This window comes from Convolutriloba macropyga, chromosome 4 (assembly GCF_964194025.1).
Source record: "Convolutriloba macropyga chromosome 4, txConMacr16.3, whole genome shotgun sequence".
NCBI lineage: Eukaryota > Metazoa > Xenacoelomorpha > Acoela > Convolutidae > Convolutriloba > Convolutriloba macropyga.
The window spans coordinates 4,700,779-4,727,646 of NC_134471.1; the positions used below are offsets into that span (position 1 = coordinate 4,700,779).

General features: G+C 36.5%; 1 protein-coding gene across 1 annotated transcript; it reads right to left on the reverse strand.

Moving 5' to 3' along the window:
• Positions 1-735: 735 nt before the first annotated feature.
• On the reverse strand, positions 736-25,321 carry LOC142338220 (uncharacterized). Its single transcript, XM_075387877.1, has 4 exons — positions 24,912-25,321; positions 4,688-4,904; positions 3,762-3,891; positions 736-1,366 (listed from the first exon to the last, which is right to left on the reverse strand). The coding sequence occupies exons 1-4, from the start codon at positions 25,123-25,125 to the stop codon at positions 1,130-1,132; spliced, it is 798 nt and encodes a 265-aa protein (XP_075243992.1). The 5' UTR covers positions 25,126-25,321; the 3' UTR covers positions 736-1,129.
• Positions 25,322-26,868: the final 1,547 nt, after the last annotated feature.

Here is a 26,868-nt window from a genome sequence, read left to right on the forward strand (position 1 = left end):
TGATATTTGTCTCAAACTGAAATATTTTTATATCTGTAATAAATCTGAACTTGTTGAATCTCTTTATGGCAACCGCTCCAAATAATCGATCTTCCGTAATTTTGTTTTTGTTCTGTCAAGTGTATTACTGTCTTGTGCTGTGGAAGTATATTATTGTCTTGTGCTACCATCATGAGAGGGTGATCTGAAAAGAGGAACTTGATTTCCCCGTTGATCATCCTTGCTTTATTGTATTTATACGAACAAGCTAAATAAATCTCTCTCTCTCTCTCTCTCTATCTCTCTTTCTCTCTCTTCAAATGGTTTTCAGATGGAAGGGAGTTTTCTTCTGGTCTTTGATTCCGCACTTAAACTTTTTGCTTTTTAATTGTCTTATTGAACATCAACAATTACAATGTCTATGTATGGTTTGAACTCATAAATTTGTAAATTAAAGGTGCTGAAGATATCAGCCAAATTGTGCTTCAAGTTGTTTTTGAATTGTGAAAAAAAGTGTTTCCTCTCTGAACAAGAAATTTTTTAGTAACTTTGAGACGTTTTTTGGATCATTCTGTGCTACGCGAGCCGTCTTGCTAGTATTACTATTAATACTGTTATTTTTTCTTCATTTATTATTATTATGTTAGTACGGGTCAATAACGTGTTTCTCTCTTATGGCTTTCGAATTAAAACGAGCTAATTGAAATTCATCGCCTGACATCAATATTTTTGATAACTCTGAAAGATAACCCATAAAAACGTAATATAGAATTTCAAATTGAAAAAAAAACGTATTTTATGTTAGAACAAAACAATTCAGAAACGGCTTCAATTCAGAAACTCTTAGAAATATCAGAAATTATTCTCTATTATTATACAACTGTCAATGATGGCTAGGCTTTTAGGTTCAGCTTTCAGACTTATTTTGGAGCCCAGGATGAGGTGCAAGACCGAAACCTCCTCTAATCAGACCCAAATGAACTCGAATCCGCTTTTGATCGGATTATCTTGCGTTGTTGAACTATAGTCCAGACCCTGTAATTCTAATTCAAATTTCTCAGGTGTTTGATTGAGTGGGTATGATCATTAGTTAATTCAGTCTGGCATCTCGTCCTGATACGGGCATATAATGGGAAGATCTTGAATTTGCTCATGAAAAATCAGAGTAATCGTCAGGTGACTCCCAGGTATGTTTTTCGGGTCCCTTGAGAGCGGGGGAGAAGACATTGATTGATTGGCAGTCATTTTGTGTTGTGAGAGAGTGTCGGTCGTTCTCATTGGCTGAGACTACACACGCTGATTTGGGAGAACAAGTCAACTGGCAACTTTTTTCCAGACCTACTGATCCGTATTTCACGTCCACTGATCCGTTGATGAAAATGTTTGTCTGAAAATGAAAAAAAAAAACAGAAATAAACAAGAGAACTTGTATGCATCTGTTTTCCGAAAGATAGCACAACAAAAAAGAGAAAAATATGGGCCAAAGCCTACTTTGAAGTCTCTGATTATATATCCTGTTAAGTTTTTTTATTATCTTCAGGCTTTCGTTAGACCAGAGTCGTGATAATATGTTATTTGAAGTCATATGAACAAAAACGCGCGGCTGTCAATTTTTGTCCTTGTTGTGTTTCAAACAAAATCTCGAGAAGTCAAGTAGAAAATCAAATGACTTCGTTTCAAACTGTTTGATTCACAAGAGAATGATTTATTAGAGTTCTGGCTTAAAATTGACGTTAGTTTCCGAGCTGAGAAATGGCACTTTTTTAAATTAAGTTTTTTGTCTGAATAATCCTATCAAAAGAAAAATAAACCTATGCTCAGTTAGGATGGACGAACTAATGGAGACAACATTTTTAGTATTGTCGATCTTAACCGATACAAAGTTCTTGTTGGTGTGTTCGTTCTTTACACAAAGAATAATGTTCAGTTTTACGAAAATGGTTATGCTGGCATTCTGTTCCGTTAAAAAAGAATATACGGACTTTCTTTAAAGCAAAAAAGTGTCCCAAATAAAAGAAATCAAAAGAGAAAAACAACACCAAGTTTCATTAGTTTACAACCAAAAAGTTGCCAACTACGTTGGCGAAGGGATCAGTGTCAACTTTTTAATTTTTACCAACTTTTCGTCCTTTGCCTTGAATGTTTAAAAAAATTCCAATGCTTCAAACCTATAAAAACATTTTATTTATTTTATATCCCAATTTATTTACTAGTAAGTTTTTTCTTATTGAGGCAGAAATATGATTTTCTTGATGCTCTTTAATTGAAATTGATTTCAATTTCAGTATAACTTTAACTCCAAATGTTAGACACTCGAGTTTTCTCTCTCCTCGGAGCCATTTTGTGACATTTTGCATAATAATCAGTGGTCGCAGAGGTGTGTGTGTGTGTGTGTGTGTGTGTGTGTGTGTGTGTGTGTCTGGGTGTGTTCTTGTGTTCGTGTATGTGTGGTTTTTTGTTTATGTGTTAGCTGGGCCCCAACCTCAAGTACTAAATTAACACATACAAATCCTAAGCGGATGTTTGATCCCAATTTTGCAGCTTATCGAAAACAGCAAGCAAAAAACGGTAAGGCAAGATCACTATTGTCGCAGTTTTCTTTCAAGAAAACACGCTTACGCTAAATTTTTCTTACTTGGTCGTACACTTTCAAAAATATATTAGCTACCCTGCAAAAAAAAATGGAGAAAAAATCTAAATAAATTTCTTGAACGAACTCTCAGACGTCTTAATGCAAGCTTCTGGGACAAATTCACGAGATCAAGAAAAGTTGCAAGTTTCTGTTTGTAAGTTCCTGTTTTATTCATTTTTTTGAACGACTAATTGTGAAAACTTGACAGCAACTCTCCAAGTGACTCGCATGACTACTTCAGCGGTCCACAGAGCAAACAGAAGCGAGATCATGTTTTTCTTGTAATTGTATGGTCAATTCAACTTTTCGTTATTTCATTCTCAAGGGCCTCAAGAAACAACAAAATTAGTTCTTGAATTCACAAGGCAATTCGGTGGGATGGGATATTATGCGACAACTGGATTAGGCGAACCCAATTTTTCTATTCATTAGACGATAATTTTTAATTTTGCTTTTATGCTAGTTGAAAACCAATTAAAACACTTAAAAATGGTACCGCGAAACATTTATCCACTTGATGCTACAATATACTCAAGTGTCCCTAAACATTGTCTTACCTTGATATTAGCTTACAAAAAGACTGAAAAAGTGTTTTTAAGGTTGCAAATTTGCAGCATTTCAGTTTAGTTCTATCCCCACAGTTATACCAACATTTTTCTCGAAGTTACCCTTGTCACATAGCTTTAAATTATTTTTAAAAAAAGCTTTTTAAAAATTAAAACTCTTCACTCTCTCTCTCCGCAGTAATTTAAAAAATCCTCTTCCGGTTTTTAACGAGGATGTAAAAAGATTGAAACGAGTTGAAAAATGGAAGAATTTGCTGGTAATTCATCAACTCATTTTCAAGTTAAGACACTTTGTTGGGACACTTGAGTACTTTATGAGGTCAGGCGGATTTTGGAGTGTCGTCGTCAAGAGTTTTAATTGGTTTTCGTCTGATTTCCACAAAAAGTTCTGTGCAAATTTTTGCCAACTGACTACAAAAAATAGCTTCGTCTAATTGAGCTTTCGCCTGATATCCTACGCCTCTGTAATTCGAGATCAGCAGTTATTTTTAGTGGAACTCTACTCTACAAAAAAGCGCAACATTTTAAAACTTAAAAATGCGGAGTGAAGAAAAAATGGAATGATATAGCTCATTTTATGGTACCTTAAGATATTCATCGTATTCTAGGCGAGCAGTTTCTTTGTTGTCATAGCTGCAGTGAGTGACGCTGATTGGGTAGCCGTCTTCAGCCAATAGGAATCGCACACTCTTCCCCTTTCCCCAATCAACACACCTACAGAGATCATGGATTCTAATTTCAAATTATAACTTAACTTCTGTCTGATTCTAATACTCAAACAAATGGTTTTTTATTTTACAGGCTGTGTATAAATTCCACCGTTAATCCAGTTTTCACCATTAAACCACCTCGCATTAGCAGGGAATAGGGTGTACGGCCGATTCCACTTTTAATAATTATTGGGGAGAAGAGCGTAATTTTGCAAGAGTGTAAAAATCTTTTTTTTCCACACTTATTCCACTATTCGTTTATTTACACTCTTCCGGTCTTGATTTTTAAAATTACTCTCTTAAAGTTACACTCTTTCCACCCTTATTAGGCGGAGAAATAGGGGTGTCGTTATTTTATTTTTGCACTCTTTTCACTCTTTTCCCCGTTATTTTTGATCAAAATCCTCGGCCAAATACAAGTGAACTCGAATGCACCTCTGATCAGACTATCATGCGTCATTCGAGTCCCTTTAAAATAGTTCGCAAAATTCCCAGCTCCTGAGGTCGAAGGTTTTGCCGGTAAAATCTAAGAATTGCGATGAATTATGATATGAATTGTGATGAAGATTTAATTTGCTTCATTGCAAGTATTAGAAAAATTTATCACATTCACTACAAATCATTTCACCACATTCACCACAAATCGTCTTTGGCGATTTATAGGGTTCACACATCGACTCGGGTGGTAGGCATTGGAGGGTCTGATCATAAGTCAGTTCAGTCTGGAACGTCAACATCGGGAATAATATTCACTCCATGAGCACTCATTAAATTGACCTTATTTTTTCCCTTATTTTTACCTTTTGCTATTAAGAAGATCTGCTCTGTTAGCTGAAATGACATTCAGAGGTGGTTTTTCCTCATCCTCTGGCACGTATATCACAATCACAGCGGCCTTTTTCTCCACATTGCATGTTAGGCTGACTGAACTGGGAAACATGTGGAATGAGTCTTTGTTGATGACATAAGGACCCAAAGTGCTGTTTGTATTCGTGACACTGGTGGCAGTTATGATTCCTATCAGGTCCAGGCAGAAATCTTTTTAAAGAAAAAATCCGGCTTGACGGTAATTTTGAGTGCATTTATAAAGAGATCCAAAAAACAACGCCGATCAGACCGCGAAACCGGATTCGTCTTCACGCACGGGTGGGGGGGTTGATCAGCGACCCCAACCCCCACCCCACCCCGGAACTTATAAATTCTAAATACTGCATGATTCGGGCCGTGTGAAAAAACTATTTCAATTTTTTATTTTCCCGTGGAAAAAACGATGCGTAAATTTTCTCGTTCTCTGCCTTTTCACGCCACCAGATTGCTTAAAACCGTTCAAATCTTATATAATTTAGCCTGTAAATCATTTTGAACACCTTCTACATGATTAGGCTGGAATATTTGAATTGGTAAAAAAAATCCTGCTATATAACTGTTCTGTTAAAAATTGTGTTAAAAATTATGTAAAAAAATTTTGGTTGACCTTGTGCACTACGGTTCTGTAGCGGAACATGAACTTAGAATTTAGGTTTAGAATTAGGGGATGAACAAATATCGCAATCCTTTCCAGAACTTTCATAGCACCCATTTTTGCACTATAATTAAAACGCGAATATCAACCTTTTCCAAACCTTGGCTATTTTTTGGACAATTATTTTCATTATTTGCTAATTAAATTACTTTTTGTTTCAATTACAAGAGATGCATAATAATTTGTCAGGACTATCAGCTGATCTTCATCCATTCGAAACACCAGAGCAAGAGAGAGAGAGAGAGAGAGAGAGAGAGAGAGAGAGAGCGCTTCCGCCACAAAATGGTGCTTGTTAGTAGTAAGGTGTCTTACTGGGCACGCAACGGGGGGGGCATTTGAGTGTTACTGTGTTCGCAACGGGGGGGGGACATTTGAGTGTTACTGTGTTCGCAACGGGGGGGGGGGGGGGGGTACACGAAAATTTTTCCGAATTTTTTGTAATTTTTCGGCGTTTTGGCGGGAACAGTCCCCCGTTGCGAACACATTAACACCCGAATGTCGTGCCCAGTAAGACACGATTTCTTTTAAAAAAAATTTATGTGTTAAAAAAGGAACCTATTTATTACTTAAGAAATTGTATTTGTACACTTCATTGTAATAACAAGCGGACAATGTTTTCTGGTTTTGGGAGGGTCGTTGGGAAGTAGCAGTTATGTAATGTTTGTCGTCGTCAGCCCAGGTGAGCCTCATCATTTAAAAAAATTTAAAAAATTTTCAAAAAAATGTAAAAATTGAAGCATTTTGAAGTGTTAAAAAATTGTGTAATGTAATTAGCGCCGGTTTCCAGGTCTCAAAGACAATCGGTTGTGAACGTGAGTGGCTCCCCCAAGACTCAGCGATTCAGGGAATTACTTGGAGAAATTAAAGAAGATATATTAAATTAATTCATTTATGAAAAATTTGATTTCTTTGAAAATCAATTTGCTTTTTTCAAGTGAAGAGTAAAAATTACACCTTCCACCTGGAGTTCAGATGACTAATGTGTGTTACTGCCCAAGGAAGATCTTTATAGACTTAAGCTGAGATTCCATACATCTTCCGGGCGGAGACCCAGAGTGAGGGGTAATCGAAGATAGTAAAACCACTATCTTCAATTACCCCACACCAAGTCTCCAGCCTTACCACATTCGCAGAGGGGTGATAAAGTCTAACAAGAGACCAAGGGAGAGTTTTTTGTTCTGTTGAGCAAACGTTTTCAGTAGAGTGAGAACATTTTAGTATCGAACATGTTTTCTTACTAACGAATATAGATCAATTTTTTCTGAAACAGAAACTGAATCACTGGAAAAACACTCATTCCAAAAAAATATCTCCGTCTGTAGCTCTAGGTAGTATAAAAAAGATTAATGATTGGTGTATCAAACAAGATGATAGCTCTTCAAAACAATTTTTGAGATTTAAATTATTCCATGACAGGAATTTTCACTTAAAAACAGTTGTAATGAGCTGCTGGAAAAGCACAGACAGCTTACTCTCTTCAGAAAGTGTTCGAGTTCGGATGGAGAGATTTTACTGCGTTGAAATTTTTTGACTAACGTTTGAATAAGTTCAGAGTCTTTTTGGAGCAGATGGAGTTTTTATTGGTCAGTATTGCTTGGAAAATACAGAAATTGTGAAGAGTAGGAGATACGGGTGCTACTATGAGTTCAAAACAATTTGCACGGAGCTAGGTTTTGAGAGGAAGACTGTTCTAAGTATCAACAAGAAATTTACTTCCAAAAATTTTCCGAGGCCTCGTTTAACAATTTATCAAAAAGCACGCGGCCGGTGGCAATACTACGGTTATTTCTACATTTATTGGAATGACATTCAACGATTACAACAATTGCTCAGAGACGGTGTATAATGTTGTTTACCAAACCTGTTATAACAACAAATGATCTGGAAATCTTTAATGAGACACATTTATCATTACAGAACATTTATCCCGACAACTCTGTAAGACGCAACTAATTTTTAGCAGCATGTTCCTTGTTCAATGAATCAAGAGATTTTGATTTTGCCATTGCTATGAAATTTCGTCCTTATGGAGGTTTGATTGGAATAGATAATTCATCAATGGTTCGTTTTTTTAATGATTCAACAATATTGAGACTGCATGCTATTCTACATGATGCAGCCGGATACATTCCAGAGTACTACAAACAAGGACCGGGTTATGCTTGCATGTTACCAAGAGACATTAACAGCCCTTTTGCAGGGCATATTACGGGAATTGCTTTCTGTTGGTATACAAAATTGTTCAAACCTATCACTTTTCATTTGTTAGAATGTTGAGAGAGCGAACAGTTGTTATTGATTGTGAAACTTTTCTTTATTCAAAACAAAACTTTATTGTGAAGGAATTGGCAATTTGTACAGAAGAGTAAATAGATTGCATTCTTTTTCTTCCTCCTAACTCATTCAATTCATTGCCTCCAGCTGAACAGCAAGCATTTAATTGGCTCACCAAGTATCTTCATGGTCTATTTTGGGAAAATGGCGTCTACCCGTATATTTATGTTACACAAATTTTACACAGCGTGAAACTGTGAAACCCGAAAAATGTATACTATGCCAAGGGAAAAGAAAAGTCAGAGTTCTTGGCAAACCTGCACGACTGTAAAGTCATTAACATGGATCTGATTGGTTGTCCAAAATTTGATGCCAGAGGCAACAACTCAAAGATTGTAAAGATTTGTGAAAACCATTACCTTAGCAGGATAGCTGGCAAACTCCTAAATCATTGTGCTAGCCGAAAAGTTAATTTCTTCTTTAATTGGTTGAAAGAACAAGCTAACGATGAACAACCAGAGCAGTTTTAACCTTTGGAAACAACATCAGATTACGAATCAAAATCCGTCGAAGTTGGAAACACTGATATCCCCAAATTTAGCTATCTCAACTTGGATAACAACATCAGGTCAAGTTCTGACATCAGTGATTAAACACGAGAAAGTCAGTTTCAAAAACCAGACATTGCAGCACAAGCAGGAAGTCGTATTATCTCAAGAAGAGTTAATACACTTTGCAACATTTCTGCCCACACTTGATCATTTCATATTCTTCCATCAGACTAGAGGAAATCATCATGGAGCACAACCAACAACTTGTAACAGACAGCAGCAGCTGCAGTACGACTGTCAGTAATACCAACAATATAATCAACAACAACCAATTCAACAACCGCAGCACTATCAACACGAACCAATTCAACGGCAACAGCAGCATCAACAACAGCAGCAGCAACAGTTGCAACCGGAACGCTCGTCTAAAGAAACTCAGTCCACCCAAGTTAATACTGGTTCCAAAACAACCAATTGGAAAAATCATGGAACCATGTAGCTCCGCCTTGCCTTCAGCTCTAATCTCATTTCATTCAATAGAAGAAAATCAAAGCATTATTCATTACGAGAAAACAAACTGTTTACCTGCATGTTCCGTCTGTCGTCTAGTGTAAACCGAAGAAGACTTGAGAACTGGTTTTATGAAGAAAAGTAAACTTTTGTAAATCAGTAATAACTTTTATAAAAATTGAAATGGATCAAGACAATGCAATTGATGAAATTGACTCTTCGCATGTTGTTAAACATTTTGTATACGACAGTAATGAGAGTGAAAGAAGTGCGTGGAAATTCTGTAATAATATTAACCTGCCCCGGTCAGAGGTTGTGTTCTTTGTTCAAATGATGGTAATGTTCTCGCTGATGACACTTTGTATAATCAAATTAGCTTTCTCTTCCTCTACCTGTAAAGAGACATCAGTATGGATATCTATTCTTTCAAGTCTAGTCGATTACATTTTACCCAACCCCAGATTATGAACAAAATTATTTCAACAAAAAACAGGGTTTTCGTGGCTGTTGTGGGACCTTCTGGCTCTGGAAAAACGCAATTGACATTCAATATGTTACTTCGGGGAACTTTTCTGCGACGCTTCTCAAAAATTTTATTTTGCTATAAAGACTTTCAACCCCAGTTTCATCTTATGAAGAAAAAATTGTCCATTCAATACCCACGTTTTCAAAATTTTGACTTTCTCGTAGACTTAGAAGATTTTCTACTTATCTTTGATGACTCATGCGAGGAAATTTACAGCAAGAAAACGTTTGTAAAGCTGGCAACTGCTGGTAGACATAAAATCATAAATACCATTTATGTAAAACACAATTTGTTCCAGCAAAGTAGATGGCCGCGAACAATTGACCTGAACACCACTCATATCATTTTGTTCAAGTCACTTCATGATGTTCAACAAGTTGATTACTTGGGAAGACAATTGAATCTTGCAAAATTCCTTCGTCATTGTTATCAGTTGTCCACAAAAGAAGCGTTTGGTTACTTTTTAATAGATCTGAATCCCAAAACATCAGAAAATTTGAAATTTTGATCCAATATTACCGGCCCGGGACCCTCAATATTTTACCTAGCAGCTCCACAACCCGATGAAATATCCTTGAGCAATGAACGAGACAAAAGATTATATGCTAAAACGTTTGAATCAGTTAATAAGGACACAGCTGAGGAAAGCATTGAGATCGAAACGTAATAATAGAGTGTTAGTTTTAATAACTGAATGTTTATATAATATAGTTAAAGGTGTAGTACCTGTTAGGATTAAAAAAAAAATGAAATGGTATGAAAAAATTTCAAAAATTATCCTAAGGAAGTCCACTACAGCAGAAAGGAGGAGGTCAGTATTTCTTTCTAAGCTGGGTTTCAAATTAGTGCAACAAGTTATCTTCTTCTGTTACAATTACCTTACAAATTAGAAAATGTCAATAAACAGTACAGCTGAAGAGTTTATTCTGATTTCAAAAAAACGGTACCTGAGAATGCAACAAAAAGATGAGTTGTATGTTGGGAGAATTTTGAATGATCCAAATGTTAGACACAAGAGCCATCAGCTGTCATTTCTGAAGCGTTTACAAACACGAAAGCAGAGTTCAGACACAGTTAGCCTTGACTTAGAAAGTGAACCTGAGCAGTCAGCAGAAGAATCTATTGAAACTGTGCCAGGTGAAAAACAGAACTCAGGACAGCACGAAAAAGTACTTTTTGTTTTCTCAATTCTCGAAGGTCATAAACTAAATATGGTTCGAAATGTACTCGAAATTGTTAAAAATTCTGATGAAATTACAATTGATGAAATCAGCGGCAACTTTGTTTTGGCTATCGCTTGGCGGCACAGGTTTGAAGGCAACAACATTTCTGTACAACATTCAACAACCAATAAAGAGAACATAAAAACTTGACTCCCTATGAGAACATTTTGAATGCTATTGACATTGACGAGGAGATGGTAATTAATAAATACGCAAAAGTTGTAGTCAGGCGAAAATTTGAAAGAACTCAATTGAGGTCAGAAAACGAACATCCTTCAACATCCACGCGAAGTGAAACAAATACAATATCACTTGAAAATGAGTCCAAATTTGAGACCCAGGACGATGAAGAAGAAGATGAACTCAACGACGCCAAACATAATCTCTTCACCTCACCAACCACTAGAGGAATCGAGCAATGGTTTACGTTCAAATAAAACGTCAAAAGTTGTAGCGCCTGATGAAAGATAGAAAAAATTATACAGAAAAGGTCCGGCAGCATACGGCAGTGTAAAAAGTCTTCAAAAGGCATCAAAATTCCCAGAAAAGACAGTTGAAAATTTCATACACACACAAAACGCTTATACCAAATACAAAACTTACCGTAAAAATCAAAGTCTTCATTGATTAAAGGTCAAAGTGTTTGATCTGAATGAGATCTGCTCTCTGGATCTGGACCACGTTGACAAACTTGCATAGTACAATGGAGATGTAAATTAATTACTGGTTGCTGTCGATTGCTTATCTCGATATTTACGTGTACTGCCAATGAAGTCAAAGTATGCTACAACATGTGAGGAAGCATTCAACAAAATGAAAGTGAAGCAACCAAAGAAGGTCTTTGTTGATCAAGGAACAGAATTCAAAGGCTCGTTCAAAATACTATGTGAGAAAAAAGGAATAGAACTCTAAACAACTCACAGCGAAAAAATCGGCTTTTGCAGAGCGAAATATCAGATCATTGAAAAACATAATCTACAGATACCTTGAGGACAAAAGGAGATACTCCTCTATAACAAAGCTACAAGATTTTCTGAACACTATTAATAGTCGTACTAACAGGGTTACCAAAATGGCTCCTAACAAGATAACAAAAAGAGATGTTCCGTATTTACGATTTCTAACAACAGATGCAGCATCTTGCATGAAAAAACAACCTAAATATAGTGTTGGCAATTTTGTGAGGATTTCGAAAGCAGATACAACGTTTCAAAAAGGTTATAAGCAAACAATTACCGATGAGTTGTTTAAAATACTAGACATTCCAATTAAAAACCCACCAACTTACAGTTTATTAGACAAAAACGCTGAACCAGTTCTCGGAAAATTATACGAAGCTGAATTGAATAAGATTTTCGTGAAAAATTAATACGACAACGAAACAAAACTCTAGCTATCATACGAATCTGACAATGAGTCGAAGAGATTTTGGAGAAGGCGAGTTCACAGTTCATCTTGTTTCGTCTGCTTCTATGAGTGTTTTCACAGACAACACGCTTGCAAACATTAAAAATTTGTTCAGTTAAGAAATCATTCTTAACGGTGACTGGCGCGTAGCACTGAGTGAATTATTTTTTCCTGCTTAGATTTATAATGTTTTCGACACTGAGATAAGAGTGTATAGAAAAAAAGAGAAACCAGAAAACCGAACAAACACTGAACTTACTGTTAGTAAACCGTACATTGGAGCAAAAGCAAGTGTTTTGAAAGGGGCCTACGAAAATGGGGAAGAATTGATTCAACAGCTCAATAATCAGCTGAAGCTGGAAATGAAAGCAAAAGTTAACAAAGTAACTGGTCATGTCAACATGACATTCAAAAACAAAGAAGAAGGAATATTGTTCCCCACGCCGCAAATTCCCGGTCTGCTCGGTTTTAAAGGATCTCAAGACGGAGGGCTAGGTTTCCGCATTGGCTTCAATCTGCAGTTGACAAATAATCTAAATGAACACGACTCAGATTACCCTTTTGACCTCTCGGCTGGAATTGAACTCATGTTTATTTACCTCAAGGTCATCGATTACCAACACGTTGGACACTCAAAGGCTCCTTTGTTGAGGATCATTGACACAAAAAGACGATTGAAAAACGGTAACATTGCCATTGTTGAGCCCAGTCACAGAATAGTATTCAGTAATTTGGATTACAAAAAGCTGTTAACAAAAAGTACTCAGTGTGTTGCAGTTCAACTCCGCAGTGAAACGGGTAACTTAGTCCCATTTGCAGGAATCGGAAAAGTTATTCTGACCTTACGCTTTAAAGAATTCTACCCATAGTTTTTGTATGGAGGCATACTACGCGCAACAAGCAGTATCGCTTTATTTTTCGGACACTATAGACAACGACGAAGTGGTTTCGGTGCTCTCTCTGCTGGAATTGGGAGAGCAGCCTTACCTATCGCCAGGAAATTTGTGCTACCGGCTGTTAAACGTATTTGAAAAGAGTTATTACTTCAGGCTGCTCCCAAGCTAGTTGAGGTCGCTAGCAAGCGCAAAACTCCCAAACAAGCGCTCAAAAGCACCGTCACAAAACTTCACGGAAACAAGTTGGAGGTTCAATGGGAGCTTACCGCGCAAGAAGGCCAAAATCAGTTCAAAAAAGAGTCAAAAGACCATATGAGAGTAGAAAAAATGCACGGTTTTGAAAAGTAAATAGAAGAAAAAAACAATTCTCCTACAAAAGTACCGACGTCAAACATTTCAGGGAAAAACCAGGTCACGCACAGTTGCTCTGTTTTTTCTCAAATGTGAACGATGATTGCTAAACTGTTACCATCAGAAGCAACACACACAACTCTAGATCTTTTCGAGAAACCACCGCTTCTGGTTACTTTCGAGAACGCTTTCACACAAACAATTGGTCCATCTTTCTCGCCCGATGGCCCAGTCCTAGAATTTGAGGTATTGGGCGATCGAAACATTTTTTTGACCTTCAAAAAATCGTTTTGGAGATCAAATGTAAAATTATCCAAGCAAATAATGCTGACCTACGAGCAGGAACTGACGCTGCCAATAGAGATACCCCATATTTTGTTAACAATACCTTTCACTCCCTGTTTTCTGAATGCACTGTTTCGGCTAATGGTATTAAAATTTCTAACACAAATGGTAATTATGAACACAAGGGTTTAATTGAAACTGAATGTTTTCATGGAGACAGTGCTGAGAACACTTGGTTGGTCTGTCAAGAATATTATTATGAAGACGAACCTCAGAAAGTTGACAGCACCGATACCCGTGCAACAGATATTGGTGAGCGTAAGGCACTGGTTTCTCAGTTGAGGCCACGTTTACTGGTAAGCCGGCTTGTGACATTTTAACATGTAAACATATTCTGAGTGGTGTAACTCAACGATTTTCTTTCCGAAGGAGCACGAATGACTTTGTAACCATAGCAGATGCAACAGCAAAAAATTATAAAGTTAAAATAGTACAAGACAACTTATACGTTAGAAAAATGAAAATTACTGATAATGTTCTCGGAGCACTTGAAAAACAGCTAATGAAGACACCTGCTGTGTATGGTTTCACAGAAGTTCTAACTCGAACGTTTCTGGCTACGACAGGTGTTCGAAGTTGGCGCCAAGAGGATGTATTTCCGAAAGAACCAGTACGCCGGGTGATAATTGCAATGACAACTAATCAAGCTTACCTGGGTACAAACAGGACAAATCCCTTTCATTACCGAGCCCTCAATTGATCCGAAGTCACTATATACCGTAACGGTTTACCTATTGCAGGCACTCCTATTTCAACAAAGCGTAAACGAAATTACTACAACACAATTGAAGCCTGGGATTTTCTACAGAAGGGCACAGGACATGGTATTCCTCTTGGAGAATATGATAATCATTTCATTATGGCTTTTGATCTTACATCTACTCAAGAAGCTTCTCACGCTTTCATTCATCCAGAACTAATCAACAGTTCAATATCAGTTGATCTCACATTCTCCCGAGCACTAGCTGACAAAGTAGAAATTCTTTTTTTTAGGAGAACGCAACTCTACGCTTTATATCACTTCGGACCGTAAAGTAACAAAAACTGCTTTGGTAACTTACCCTGGACATGGATAATTTTGAAACTTTTAACTTTGTGCGAAAATGTTACCATCTCAAGCATAAATTTTTGGGCGTCTTTGCAGCTGACAACTTTCCCAGACTTAAATCAGAGAGTTTATTATAGTTAATGCATTCGAATCGTCAGAACCAGGAACGCATTGGCTTTTATTATGCAGAAGCCAAAACAACGTGTACTTTGCCGACCCCCTGCGATACCCTCTCGAAACCTATCAAAAAGTTTTCAAGCGATTGTCTCAAATGTATTTACAAATTAATGAAGTATTCAAATCAAAACCTATTCATTCAATGGACTCTGTTCTTTGTGGTCTTTATTGTATTTATATAGCTCATAATTTGTTCGATTCTAAAATTTCATCATTGATTTTCATGAAAGACAATGATTTAATGCGATTTAGTAAACACATTTTGTAATTTAACTTTTGAAAATTTAAATTTTTCCAGAGTTACAAGAGGTAAAACATCCAAGGAAAGTTTTAATTAAAGTTAGTAACAGTACTATCCATAGAAAATTGGAATCTGTAGTCATCAAACTTGAAATCAAACTCTCATTAACCACTTTTTAATATGTCTAAAATTTTACTTAAAACTGCACCATGAGGAGAATTATAAAGAACATTTGTTATACGGTTGATAGTAATAAAAGGCAATAAGTTAGTTTGAGTCTGTTGAGTCCGTTTGAAGTTCCATTGGACACAAACTTGTGCCAATCTCCTCTTCTTGGAACGCCGCATGGTTTTTCCAGGCTGTGATTATTATTGTATAAAACCGCTGCAGTGAATTTATCCATTATAGGTCCCACTGCTACATGATCCTCCACATTTGAAATGAGTTCTTTAAAACATGTAAAAAGACATGGAACGTTGAAGAGCTTTGACGTCAATGACTTTCGGTCTTCGGCTGAAAAATTTTCAATTTCAATCAGAATGTGATAGTGAAATTGGCAGTCAAAAATAAATTCGTTTATATAGCTGCATGTGTCATCCCTCGAGTGCTTTGAATAGGCATAACTCACATCCTTGTTTGTTGTAGAGAAAAACAATTCGGGCAACGTATTAGAAATACAAAACTTAAAGGACTTTTGAAATTTTTTGAAAAGTTCTGGAGACTGTTCATACATAGCTTCAACCATATTGCAATAATTGGAAAACGAATAGTGATTCTTTGAGCACGATCTCACTTTATGTTACAGTTTTCAGTAGGCGACAAATTTTCTCTCTCGTCAGACTGAAGCGTTCTCTTTTTCAATCTTTCAGAGGATTTTTGCGTAGTACTTGCTCGTAGCTCTTCATCTGGTTCTTTGAATTTCTGACGAAACTGATGGTTTTTTGAGTTTTTTTACAACAATCGTTTTATTTTGTCAATTTTGCTGCTAAGTGTTTGAAACTCTGATAGAGACAAAGATATTCGTTGACTAAAACTCATATCACCGACTTCATTGCGGTTGTATAATGTCAGGAACACGTATGTACCAATATTATCATAAGTTTTCACATAAGTCCTTACAGTTCGTTTGTTGCTCTCACAAATCGATAAAGAATAGTCAGAATAAGCACAATCTTTTTCAATTGCCGATGTCATAGCTTAACTAAACGTTAGCAATACAACCTACTTCAAATGTCTAAATTTAAAAAATGAACCATTTTTTTTCTATGATTCATTCGCTACTATGTTTGCTCTTAGACAAACTCGTAAAATCCTGCACACATGTAAAAATTCTCTGAACACAAATACACTTATACAGGCACACACACATACACAAACAATAAGTTTTCATATACATGTACTAGACACCACACCCTGAAAACGTCTCTGTTTAGCTAAAGGCTAGTCTAATTGAGTATTGTGCTACTTATAAGTTCAAACTTGTTCAATTCTAAATATCTGTTCGTTTTACTAGACAAAAATGGTACTCTCAGTAATGATTCTACAAAAAAAACAGGCTTTTTTAACCACAGATACCTATTTCTAGGAAATTATCAACGTCGATGTGCGGCCCTCATTAAACAAAATCGCAAAAACAATCACTGGGTGCGCATTAATAAGATTATGCTCCCAAAATACGTCTATGATCACTTGTTCCTCTTTTTATCAGAAACCAGATCCTCTCTCGAAAATCTTGCACCGATCGACCTTATTCCTGGACTTGAAAGAGAATCTACTCTCGATAGCTCAACATTGAAATCACTGTATGAAATGGAATGTTCAACCGTCCCCTTTTATGATAATCAAGAAGGGACAATTCGTGACTTAAATCAGTTAGATTTTTTTATGAAATAAAAAATACTAGAAAAAGCAGATGATTTATCAAAAGGTGTCTCAAGCTGGTTTGAGAAAAACATAGTCGATGACTCTCAAAGAATTATGGACATGGTTAGTCTAACGTCACCCTCCCTTTTCGATAATTGTACGCAAAAAACTCCCCAATTTAAACGTCTACAAAGCAGGTCAACCATTGCGGACAGTTTTGAAGAGAGTACTATATATATTCCGATGCAACGTCAGTCACTACTCAATGAAGAAACTCCCCCAATTACTTATGGCCCGCCAAAAAAAAGTTGAAGCAAAGTGATAGAGCCCTATTCTACGAAGATGATGCAGCCAAAAAACGAGAAATCTGATCAAAACTATGATTAAAACTTGAATTAACATTGTTTGTGTGTCTGTGTGTTGTATTAAATTATTTTATGCATGAACATAAAAACAAATTCAATTGATTTTTTTGGTTCATCTACTACTCTATCAACGATATCGAGACTTGTAGTTTGTTCAAGTTAATATATCGAACGACAAACTGATTAATGATTTCACTATAGTCATAGTTTTAGAAGTACTGTAGGGGATTCGAAATGAAATGTTTCTAATTCAATATATTGTTTTATCTTAAAGACAAGCATGAAGGTTATTACTTGGTATAAGGAAAATCTGGGTGAATAAATAAAGCAATTAGTTAGAAACAAATTAACATAGTCAGGATCGACCACAGGTCGAAGCAAGATGACCCCATCTACCACATCTGAGGCATCGTGGGGCACCGGCACTCTGCATTTGAAGTACCTCCACAAGCCTCGCACTCTGCCATCCTTGGAATTCGATGGCAGCTGCGAGACGATTTTGAGAAGCAATAAGCATCTCCATCTGATCGCCCTGCCCACTACCGTTCGAATTCCCGTTCTCTCCGCTCATTGGAGTGTCTGTGTTGCAGCATCTCTACGTCTGCGATACGCCGCAACACCTGTTGTGCTCCAGCGGAACGGAATTCCCTCTGATGAGGTCATCTGAAATAAAGAAAGTTTTCAAACTTAATGTTTATTAGTTTTTAACTTAGTGCAGTTCTATGTTGTCCTATAATATTCAAGTTAGAATCAATGCCTTGAGATCAAAAACATTATATCAACAAATACTTAAGTTACTTTTTCCTAACATTTAACCGTACCGAATTAATTTTACAGTCCTTCAGATCTAATATAATTAAGCACTTTATTTATGGTATGTATTCAATTAGTTGTGTATAATTGTATGCGTAGGTTAAGTAACAACAAATTATCAGTGACTTGTATAAACTTTTTTCTCAGGAAATTACGGGAACTGAAATAGGAAACTCAATTCTTAGTCGATTGTTCCGCGGGCAAAATCCACCAAACATTTTTTAAACTTCAATTAAACAAACACAGATCCGGGAGATATTGTAATAATAATAATAATAATAATAATAATAATAATAATAATAATAATAATAATAATAATAATAATAATCGGAAGTTGATCACAAAAACTCTGAATATCTCAGCAATCAGTTGGTCTTTCTCTTTCTTGTCAAAGAACGCCGAAACCAAAATCACAAAATGACTCTCCCTTGTCCTTATTGCAATCGAGAACTCTCTGATAAAAGAAGTCTGCGAAGACATCTATATCTGATTCACAAAATTGAGCAGGAGCGTCCTCCTCTAATTTGTAATCAATGCAATTTCAAAAGTCAAACCCTACTTGGGATCACTGGTCACCGCCGCAGCCGCCACGGAGGGAAAACAGTCGAGAGTGTGTGCATATACTGCAATGATTGCTTCATGAGCAAAGATAACTTTGCCCAACACATGAGAAACAGGCACGTACTACTTGTCTGGGATACAAATGAAGCGACTGAAACTGAATCTCCGAGCCAAGCTGGACCGTCCCGAGCCCGAAAGTTTGAGAGAGCAGGACCGTCCAGCCGACAGAGAGACAGTTCACCAAAACCTGTACAATCAGCCTTTAACGGCGGTGGGGAGATTTACAATATCAAGCCAACATTGGAAATTGACCTGTTGACTTATCTAAATTCGGTAAAGCCGGAGATAGATGAAATTCTACCGAACAAAACAATTCATGGAGCTCAGAAAGTTCAACTGACAGCCGAGTTGAAACTATTGAAGTCACGAGTTGACGACGAAGACAAGCACATTACAATTTTTGCCAAGACTGATATGAAAACTGTCTACTACGATGGTTTATCCGAAAAAGAGTTTTTCACAATGGCTCAACAAATGATCTATGTTCCGAACTGCTTTGCATCGAATGGGAGTGGATGGGTTCTATAGAAAATTATCAATTTGGAATTAAAGTTGTAAAGTTCAACCCTAATCGTGGATCGTCCTAACTAGCGCTGCTATCAGAACTGCTTAATAACCGAAATCTACCAAACATCCGCAATATAAATGACTCAAAATACTTTCTCTACTGCTTCGCCGCAGCTTACCACATGAAATTCGGCCCTACTCTAGAGTCTAACTCTTGGCTACTGATTACCAGCCCAGCTTTGTATAACAGTACGAACGTGAGTGCTCATCAACCTCAAGGCGAGTATGAAATGCCAATGGCTGTCGATAAAATTGATTCTTTTGAGACATTTGATTAAGTAATCGTGAATTTTTTCCGATATCAGAAAAAAACAATTGTTACCTCTCAGAATATCGAAAAAAGACACAATTTTGTCATGGATTTGTTTCTGATTTCTGATGGCCAACGCTTTCGCTATGTTCTGATAAAAGATCTAGAAAAACTGGTATCAAACATAAGAGGCACAATCGTTAATCACCGCTCGGTTCTTTGTAGAAAGTGTTTCCACCTTTGCAGCAGCTCGGAATTATTGAAAAAGCTTCAAGAACTGTGCTATGATTATGACGCTGCATTTTAAACATAAAGCGAAAGCTTTTTCCCCAATTGTTGTGTACTTTGATCTTCTATCAATATTTGAAAAAGTTCATAGCGTACCAAATGACCCAGAAAAAAGTCATTCGAGGTTAATAGAAAAGCATACACAGAGCGGATACTGTTTTGCTGCAGTTGAACACGACTGCTCAAGTCTGTTCAGATACCGACTGAAACGAGGACCTGGCTACATGATAGATTTTGTAGACCAAATGGAGAAACTAGCGTGTGACATTCACTACAGAAAAGAACAGCATCGTGTATTTTCTGGAACTATTCCTACAGACAAGCAAAAATCGAAAGCAAAAAGTTGTTGGATTTGCGAAAGAGATTTTGATGATAGTGATGTAAATGTTTTGGACCATTTTCATTTCAAAGGCAAGTTTCTGGGCTGGGCTCATGATGTTTGTAATATCAACAGAAAAACCCAAAACTTTGCTCCTATTATCGCTCATAATTTGAGTCACTACAATTTACACCACCTATGCAATGCATTACACAATTGTCACTCCAGGAACAAGTTTACAATAATACAGAACACAGATGAGACATATATCAGTCTAACGCTTAAAGTTTTTATAGAAGAACATGCTGGCCAAAGGAACAGGCTCATTCAAGTTTATGAGGATCTCGGATTTTTGGATTCATTTCGATTTATGAACACTTCGTTAGAAAAATTGGTCGATTCACTGCCAGGAGACAGTTTTAAATTATTGGATAAGCACTTTGAAGATTATCAGACGAGTGATATTAAATTGTTACACGGCAAAGTATTTTATCCTTATTCTTATATAGACTCTTTCGACCGATTCAAAGAATCAAAACTTGCGCCTCTAAACAGTTGGATCAATCATTGTCAGGTAAAAACAACATACCGTCTATCACAAAAATTAGAAAAAGCACAACAAATTTTCGGAAACTTTGATAGCTTCAATTTGGGCGACTATCACGATCTTTACTTGTCAGTAGATACATTGCAGCTGGCAGATGATTTTGAAAAATTTCGTACCCTATGCTTTCAAAGGTATGGGTTAGATTGTGCTCAATATTTTTCGGCACCAAATCTTGCAGGGGATGCTTTCCTGAAAACTTGGGAACCGGAACTCGAATTACTCACAAACAGAGACCATTTAGATTTTGTGGAAAACTTGATGCGAGGTGGTATGGCTTCTGTGTTTTGCGAAACGGTTTTTTTGAAGCCAATAATGAATATCTTCCCAACAGTTTTAACCCGTACAAGGAGCATAGTTTCGGTCTAATGATAGATGCGAACAACTTGTATTGAGGAATCATGAAGAATTTCCCACTACCTCTTGGAAATTTCGAGACTGACAGAGAAACAAGCCTGCAAACAATTCTCGAAACCACTGATGAAAGTCTATGTGGTTTCATCGTGGAGTTGAATATCCTGATGATTTACACGATGATCACAAGGACTTTCCGTTGGCACCAACAAAAAATTCAGTCAAACTTTTCTGGTTGAGTGAGTATCAGTTTGAACTTTTGAATGACATCAATCTGAGGGGCAATTTCAAAGTGAAACAACTGTTACAAACAAGGAGCGATTTACACTGCATTATATTACACTGAAGCTTTATGTGTCACTAGGCCTAAGGGTAAAAAAAGTTCATCGTTCTCTCAAGTTTTCCCAGAGCAAATGGTTATCGGCTTATATTGATCTAAACACAGATATGCGCCAGCGTGCAGCTAATAAATTTGAAGAAAATTTTTTCAAGATGATGTCAAACTGTGCTTATGGTAAATGTTGCGAAAGTAAACGAAATCATCAGTCAATTTCACTGGTTCGTACTGAAGAAAATTGTGGAAGAACACAGAAAAGTCTAACGTTAAAACATTGAAAGTTTTCAATAGCGATCTGGTCGCCGTTGCAATGTGGAAATACAAAATTTTTTGGAACAAGCCAACAATAGTGGGTTCAACAATTTTGCACTTGTCAAAAATGTACATATTTGATTTTCATTATAACAAGGAAGAAACATTTTGACTGTTTGTTATTATACTCAGACACAGATTCATTGACCTATGAAATAAGAACAATCGACCTGTACAAAGATCTAAAGGAATCAAACGATTTCAATGAGAAATTTGAATTTTCAACTTATGAGCGGGACAACAATTTGTTTGATGACAAAAACAAGATGGTGGTTTTGAAATTTAAAGCTGAGATGAAGGAACGACCGATGGAAAGCTTCTGCGCTCTCAAATCGAAATTGTACTCCATCACAACTGAAGGTTAGTTATCACCTTACTTTTCTTTTTTATGATAGCATCTACGATATCCTAAGCAGTGTATTGACTGAGGAAAATTTTTCATAAAAGCAAAAAATTGTTTACATATTTGACCTTTCAAAACAAAAAACTATTTCATGAATAAAAAGTATGAAACTTGAAGCACAAAAACGTAATCATGAGACGGATAGTTTTTTATTTTGTTTACAATGAGCTGAAAAAATCTGTTAAAGGAATCACTAAACACGCCCAGGCTCGACTCACCAACGGTGTGTTTAAATCAATTTTGATGGGGGATCATGGCTTAATTAGAATGCCAAACAACAGAATCGGTTCGATCAATCACCAGCTTTACACAATTGAGACAAACAAAATAGCACTGACCGCCTTTTGTGACAAGCGATATTACGTTGACTCAATACACTTACTCCCTTTTGGTCATAAAGCAATTCGGGAGAACGCGGTGTATCAAGAAATAGCACCAGATGAGGAATGGGATTTGACGGACGTTGATGAACAAATTGAGGAACGACACCAATCTAACCCGAATGCTACATTTGAATTATCAGATGGAACCATTGTTCAGCAAGATGAGCAACCTTTCTTCACACCTCTTGATCCGGGTTTCTTTCAACAGATCAGTTACACTGAAAGTGAGTTAGAGGGAGACTTAGTAAACTTTGATGAAGAAAGTGCAACTAATATGAGTAGCGATAACAGTGAGGAGAGAAACCCTTTCATTATTCATGAGGCTATTGAGGAGTGTGGAGTAGAACGTGAATTTATACAACAAATAGAAAGTAGTCGTTTTAAATCTAGAAAAGAGAATGAAATCAACAGAGCAGTCAACATCGAACGGGGAGGAAACACCAATTCAACAAAAATATAAACATAGTCGTAAAAGACGACGCATCTATTTAATCGAATATGATTCAGATTGATGCTTAAAATTTGTCTATATTAATGACAGTTTGATTGATCTTAGCTCTATTAACGACCTATAATGTGTTTGATTAATTTACTGTAGAAAATTGAAAAATTTCAGAAATCAGTTAATCGGATTTTAAAATAAGACTAACGTTTTGAGAGACTGTAGACAATAAAGAAATTACCTTGCTTGCTGTGGTCTCTTTTTGGACGAAAGCTGTAGAGTTTGGAATAACCAAAAGTTTTTGAAAGGAAAATCAATGAAAAAGATTTGTTCGATTGACAATTACTTGTGAAAAATCTAAGCCGAGTGTTTGAAAAATTTGTTAGAAGAGATTCCTGTGTTACATAGATTATCATTTCGAAAAATAGAAAAACTCGGGAAATTTTAAACATTTGTTGATTTTTGCAATTGCAATTCTCATATACATTTCAGGAGAAACTACTATTGTTTGAACTTTTATAAGCAGTACTTTTTGAAGACTTCGAAAGAGTTACAACTTTTAAAATAATTGAAAATTTAACTGGAATACAAGTTAGAAACAGATAAGTTGATTCCAGCGAGGTGGTCCGTTCAACAGATATATTTAGAAGTAAGTAAGGCCTTCAAACCCTATAAACATGTTTTGGTTTTGTCGGAAACCTAATAAATTTTAGCTTTCCTTGGATAAATCCTTTGAAAAAAGTAATAGTAGCGGTAAATTGTGTGACACTCACAATAAATAGTGTCTCTGCCTTCAAGCAGCTTAAAACCATCCATCAAGTTTGCAGCTTGCATAAATGTTGCTTCATCTTGCTTCTTTTAAACCTTAATACACAAGAATTCCGTTTTGGTACCATAGGCAGAGATAATTAAAAACTTGGGTTGCTTGAAATAGCTGCGGTGCTTAATTCATTAGAGACAAAAGAGAAACGAATCACACTGTTTTCTAATTAAATGCCCGCAAACAAACAAATGTGTTTGCGCTAATAACAGACGGGCTATTTTGTTGTTTATCTCAACACCAATCTCAAACCAGCGCGGTAACGCGTTTCATAGTACACTGAATACAGTTTTATTACACCCAGGCAATCCTTGTTAGAAGTTTTCCCTCGCCTCTTTCAAGCATTCAGTTGTGAACATTCCACTTTGTAATTAAAAGAAAGTTTTTAAGGCGAAATTGACAGAAAAGTCCTTCAACTATAATTAAAAACCAAATAATAAAAGTAGACGATTGAAATGACCAGAACGCAATTGCAAATTATTGAGAAATTATAAATACAGTCAAGAGTTGAAACAAACAATCAAAGCAAAACCAAATAACAAAGTGAAATGACAGTAAAAGTGTTTGGAATATTTGAAGGGAAAACCAGAAAGCATTATCCGCTTGTTATTACAATGAAGTGTACGAATACAATTTCTTTAGTAATAAATAGGTTCCTTTTTTAACCCATGAAAATTTTTGAAAAGAAATCGTGTCTTACTGGGCACGCAATAGGTGGCGGACATTTGGGTGTTAATGTGTTCACAACGGGGGACTGTTCTCGCCAAAACGCCGAAAAATTACAAAAAAATTGGAATAATTTTTGTGTCCCCCCCCGTTGCGAAAACAGTAACACCCAAATGTCCCCCCCCCGTTGCGTGCCCAGTAAGACACATTACTACTCTTGTTTTTTAGACAAATCAATATCTTATGCACTAATACGATGTGTTCTTCGTTAAAGCAACAATTGAGGAAAACTAAACAAAATTTCACTTTGTCTATCTTTGAGAAACAATTCAAAAGAAATAAAATTATGATGCCGAACGGTGTATTTATGGTCTTTATTGTCCCCCGCCAAAATCTTTGCAGATATTCGGTTTTCGTTTTTGATAATTTCGGGAAGACATTATAATCACAATCCTCGAGAACCATAAGGTTTGAGCTTGTTTTATCCCTCGTTACAGGAAAAAGTCAGCAATATTTTCAAAGTATGTACATTAAAATGATTCCTGCCTTCCAAGCAATAATATCCATGAGAGTACTTAATTTCTTCTACGGGCGTCTTGTGAGTTGGGCCTTTCAAGGTCAATTCCTTGCCCGCCTCCAATATTACATAATACGCCCCGAACTCCATGTCATCAAACGGATGTTGCATCAGATGTTTTCCCTCCATGTCTGTGCCGGGCAACCCCACATTTGGAAGTTTTTCACTCTCTCGGATTATCATATTTGTTCACAAGTTAATCACGAGTTTCGAAAAATACCAATTTTGTCTGTTTTAGGTTGAAAAACAGCAACAACTTCAAATAATTAAACAACACTGTCGTGAAAAAATAAGTCCAGACAAATTGATTTTTGAGAGATTTTGATTATTAACAGAAGACTAACAATGACTGAAAACAACTTCGGAACAAAACGTATTATAATAATTGTAATAATAAGCAACGTGTTTTAAAACAGACTACTTTTTCTCAAACTTATAAAGCTTTTGACCACGCTTTTAAAATAATTTTCATTGTTTGTATCTGTTCATTCATAAGAGTTGGTTCTTAACTATTCGCATTTGTGAGGTGGTTGAACCAAATAATCTAAACATTGACAGCGTTTTAACTTATAGATGATGATCGTCGAGTTTATAGTCAGCATCCACGTTGCGTTTAGGCACCTCTAACGCATGGCAATTTTCAATACCTGAAACTAAATTGTATTATTCTTCAAGTTCACCTAAAATTAATTGATTTTTGGGTCTTTCCAATTATAGCACAGCCTTGGCTTTTGGTCATATAACGTCTAAACTTTTCGGAACATTCTAGAACAAAGTTCTATACGATCGAGTAAAACATTTAAGGAGAACCTGTGCCTGCAACAAAATTTATTGATGGTAAAGATAAATCAAATTCTGGTTAATTCACGTAAAATTTGATTTATCCATTGCACCGTCCAACAATTCTGTTGTAGATGTAGGTACTGTATAAACGTCAGTAGTAATAGGGTGAGCAAGTCTCCCCGGGGGCCGTGTAGACCCCATGTATTAAGATAGGGTATAGGATAATTTTTGAGATAGGGTCTGCTCTAATGTATTAAGATAGGGTATATGTATTAAGATAGGTTATAGGGGCCGCCACATATTTCCCATGTATTAAGATTAGCGGCGGCCACGTATTAAGATTAGGAATAGCCGCCGCAACGTATTAAGATTAGGAATAGCCGCCGCAACGTATTAAGATTAGGAATAGCCGCCGCAACGTATTAAGATTAGGAATAGCCGCCGCAACGTATTAAGATTAGGAATAGCCGCCGCAACGTATTAATATTAGGAATAGCCACCGCAACGTATTAAGATTAGGAATAGCCACTGCAACGTATTAAGATTAGGAATAGCCGCCGCAACGTATTAAGATTAGGAATAGCCGCCGCAACGTATTAAGATTAAGTATAGGGACCAGGGTATTAGTAGTATAGTGTGAGTAGATCTTGCACATTTTTGGGAGCCGGTCATTGGCCTTTCCGCGCAGGGAATTGTACAGGCGGGGAATTGTACAGGCAGCGCGCACGGGAATTGTACAGGCGGGGAATTGTACGGGCATCGCGCACGGGAATTGTACAGGCGGGGAATTGTACAGGCAGCGGGAATTAACGGATAATTCCCCTCGCAGTAAATTTCAACATGTTTATTGGTGAAACCAGCGCAATGTATTAAGATTAGGTATAGCCGCCGCAATGTGTTAAGATTAGGTATAGCCGCCGCAATGTATTAAGATTAGGTATAGCCGCCGCAATGTATTAATATTAGCTATAGCCGCCGCAATGTATTAAGACTAGGTATAGCCGCCGCAATGTATTAAGGTTAGTTATATCCACTAAAATTGAGAAAATTGAAAATTTTTAAAACAATGAATTATCAAAGTACAAAAAGACAGACACAGTATTAATCAAGTACATTATAAGTAATTTTAAACACAACAGAGAG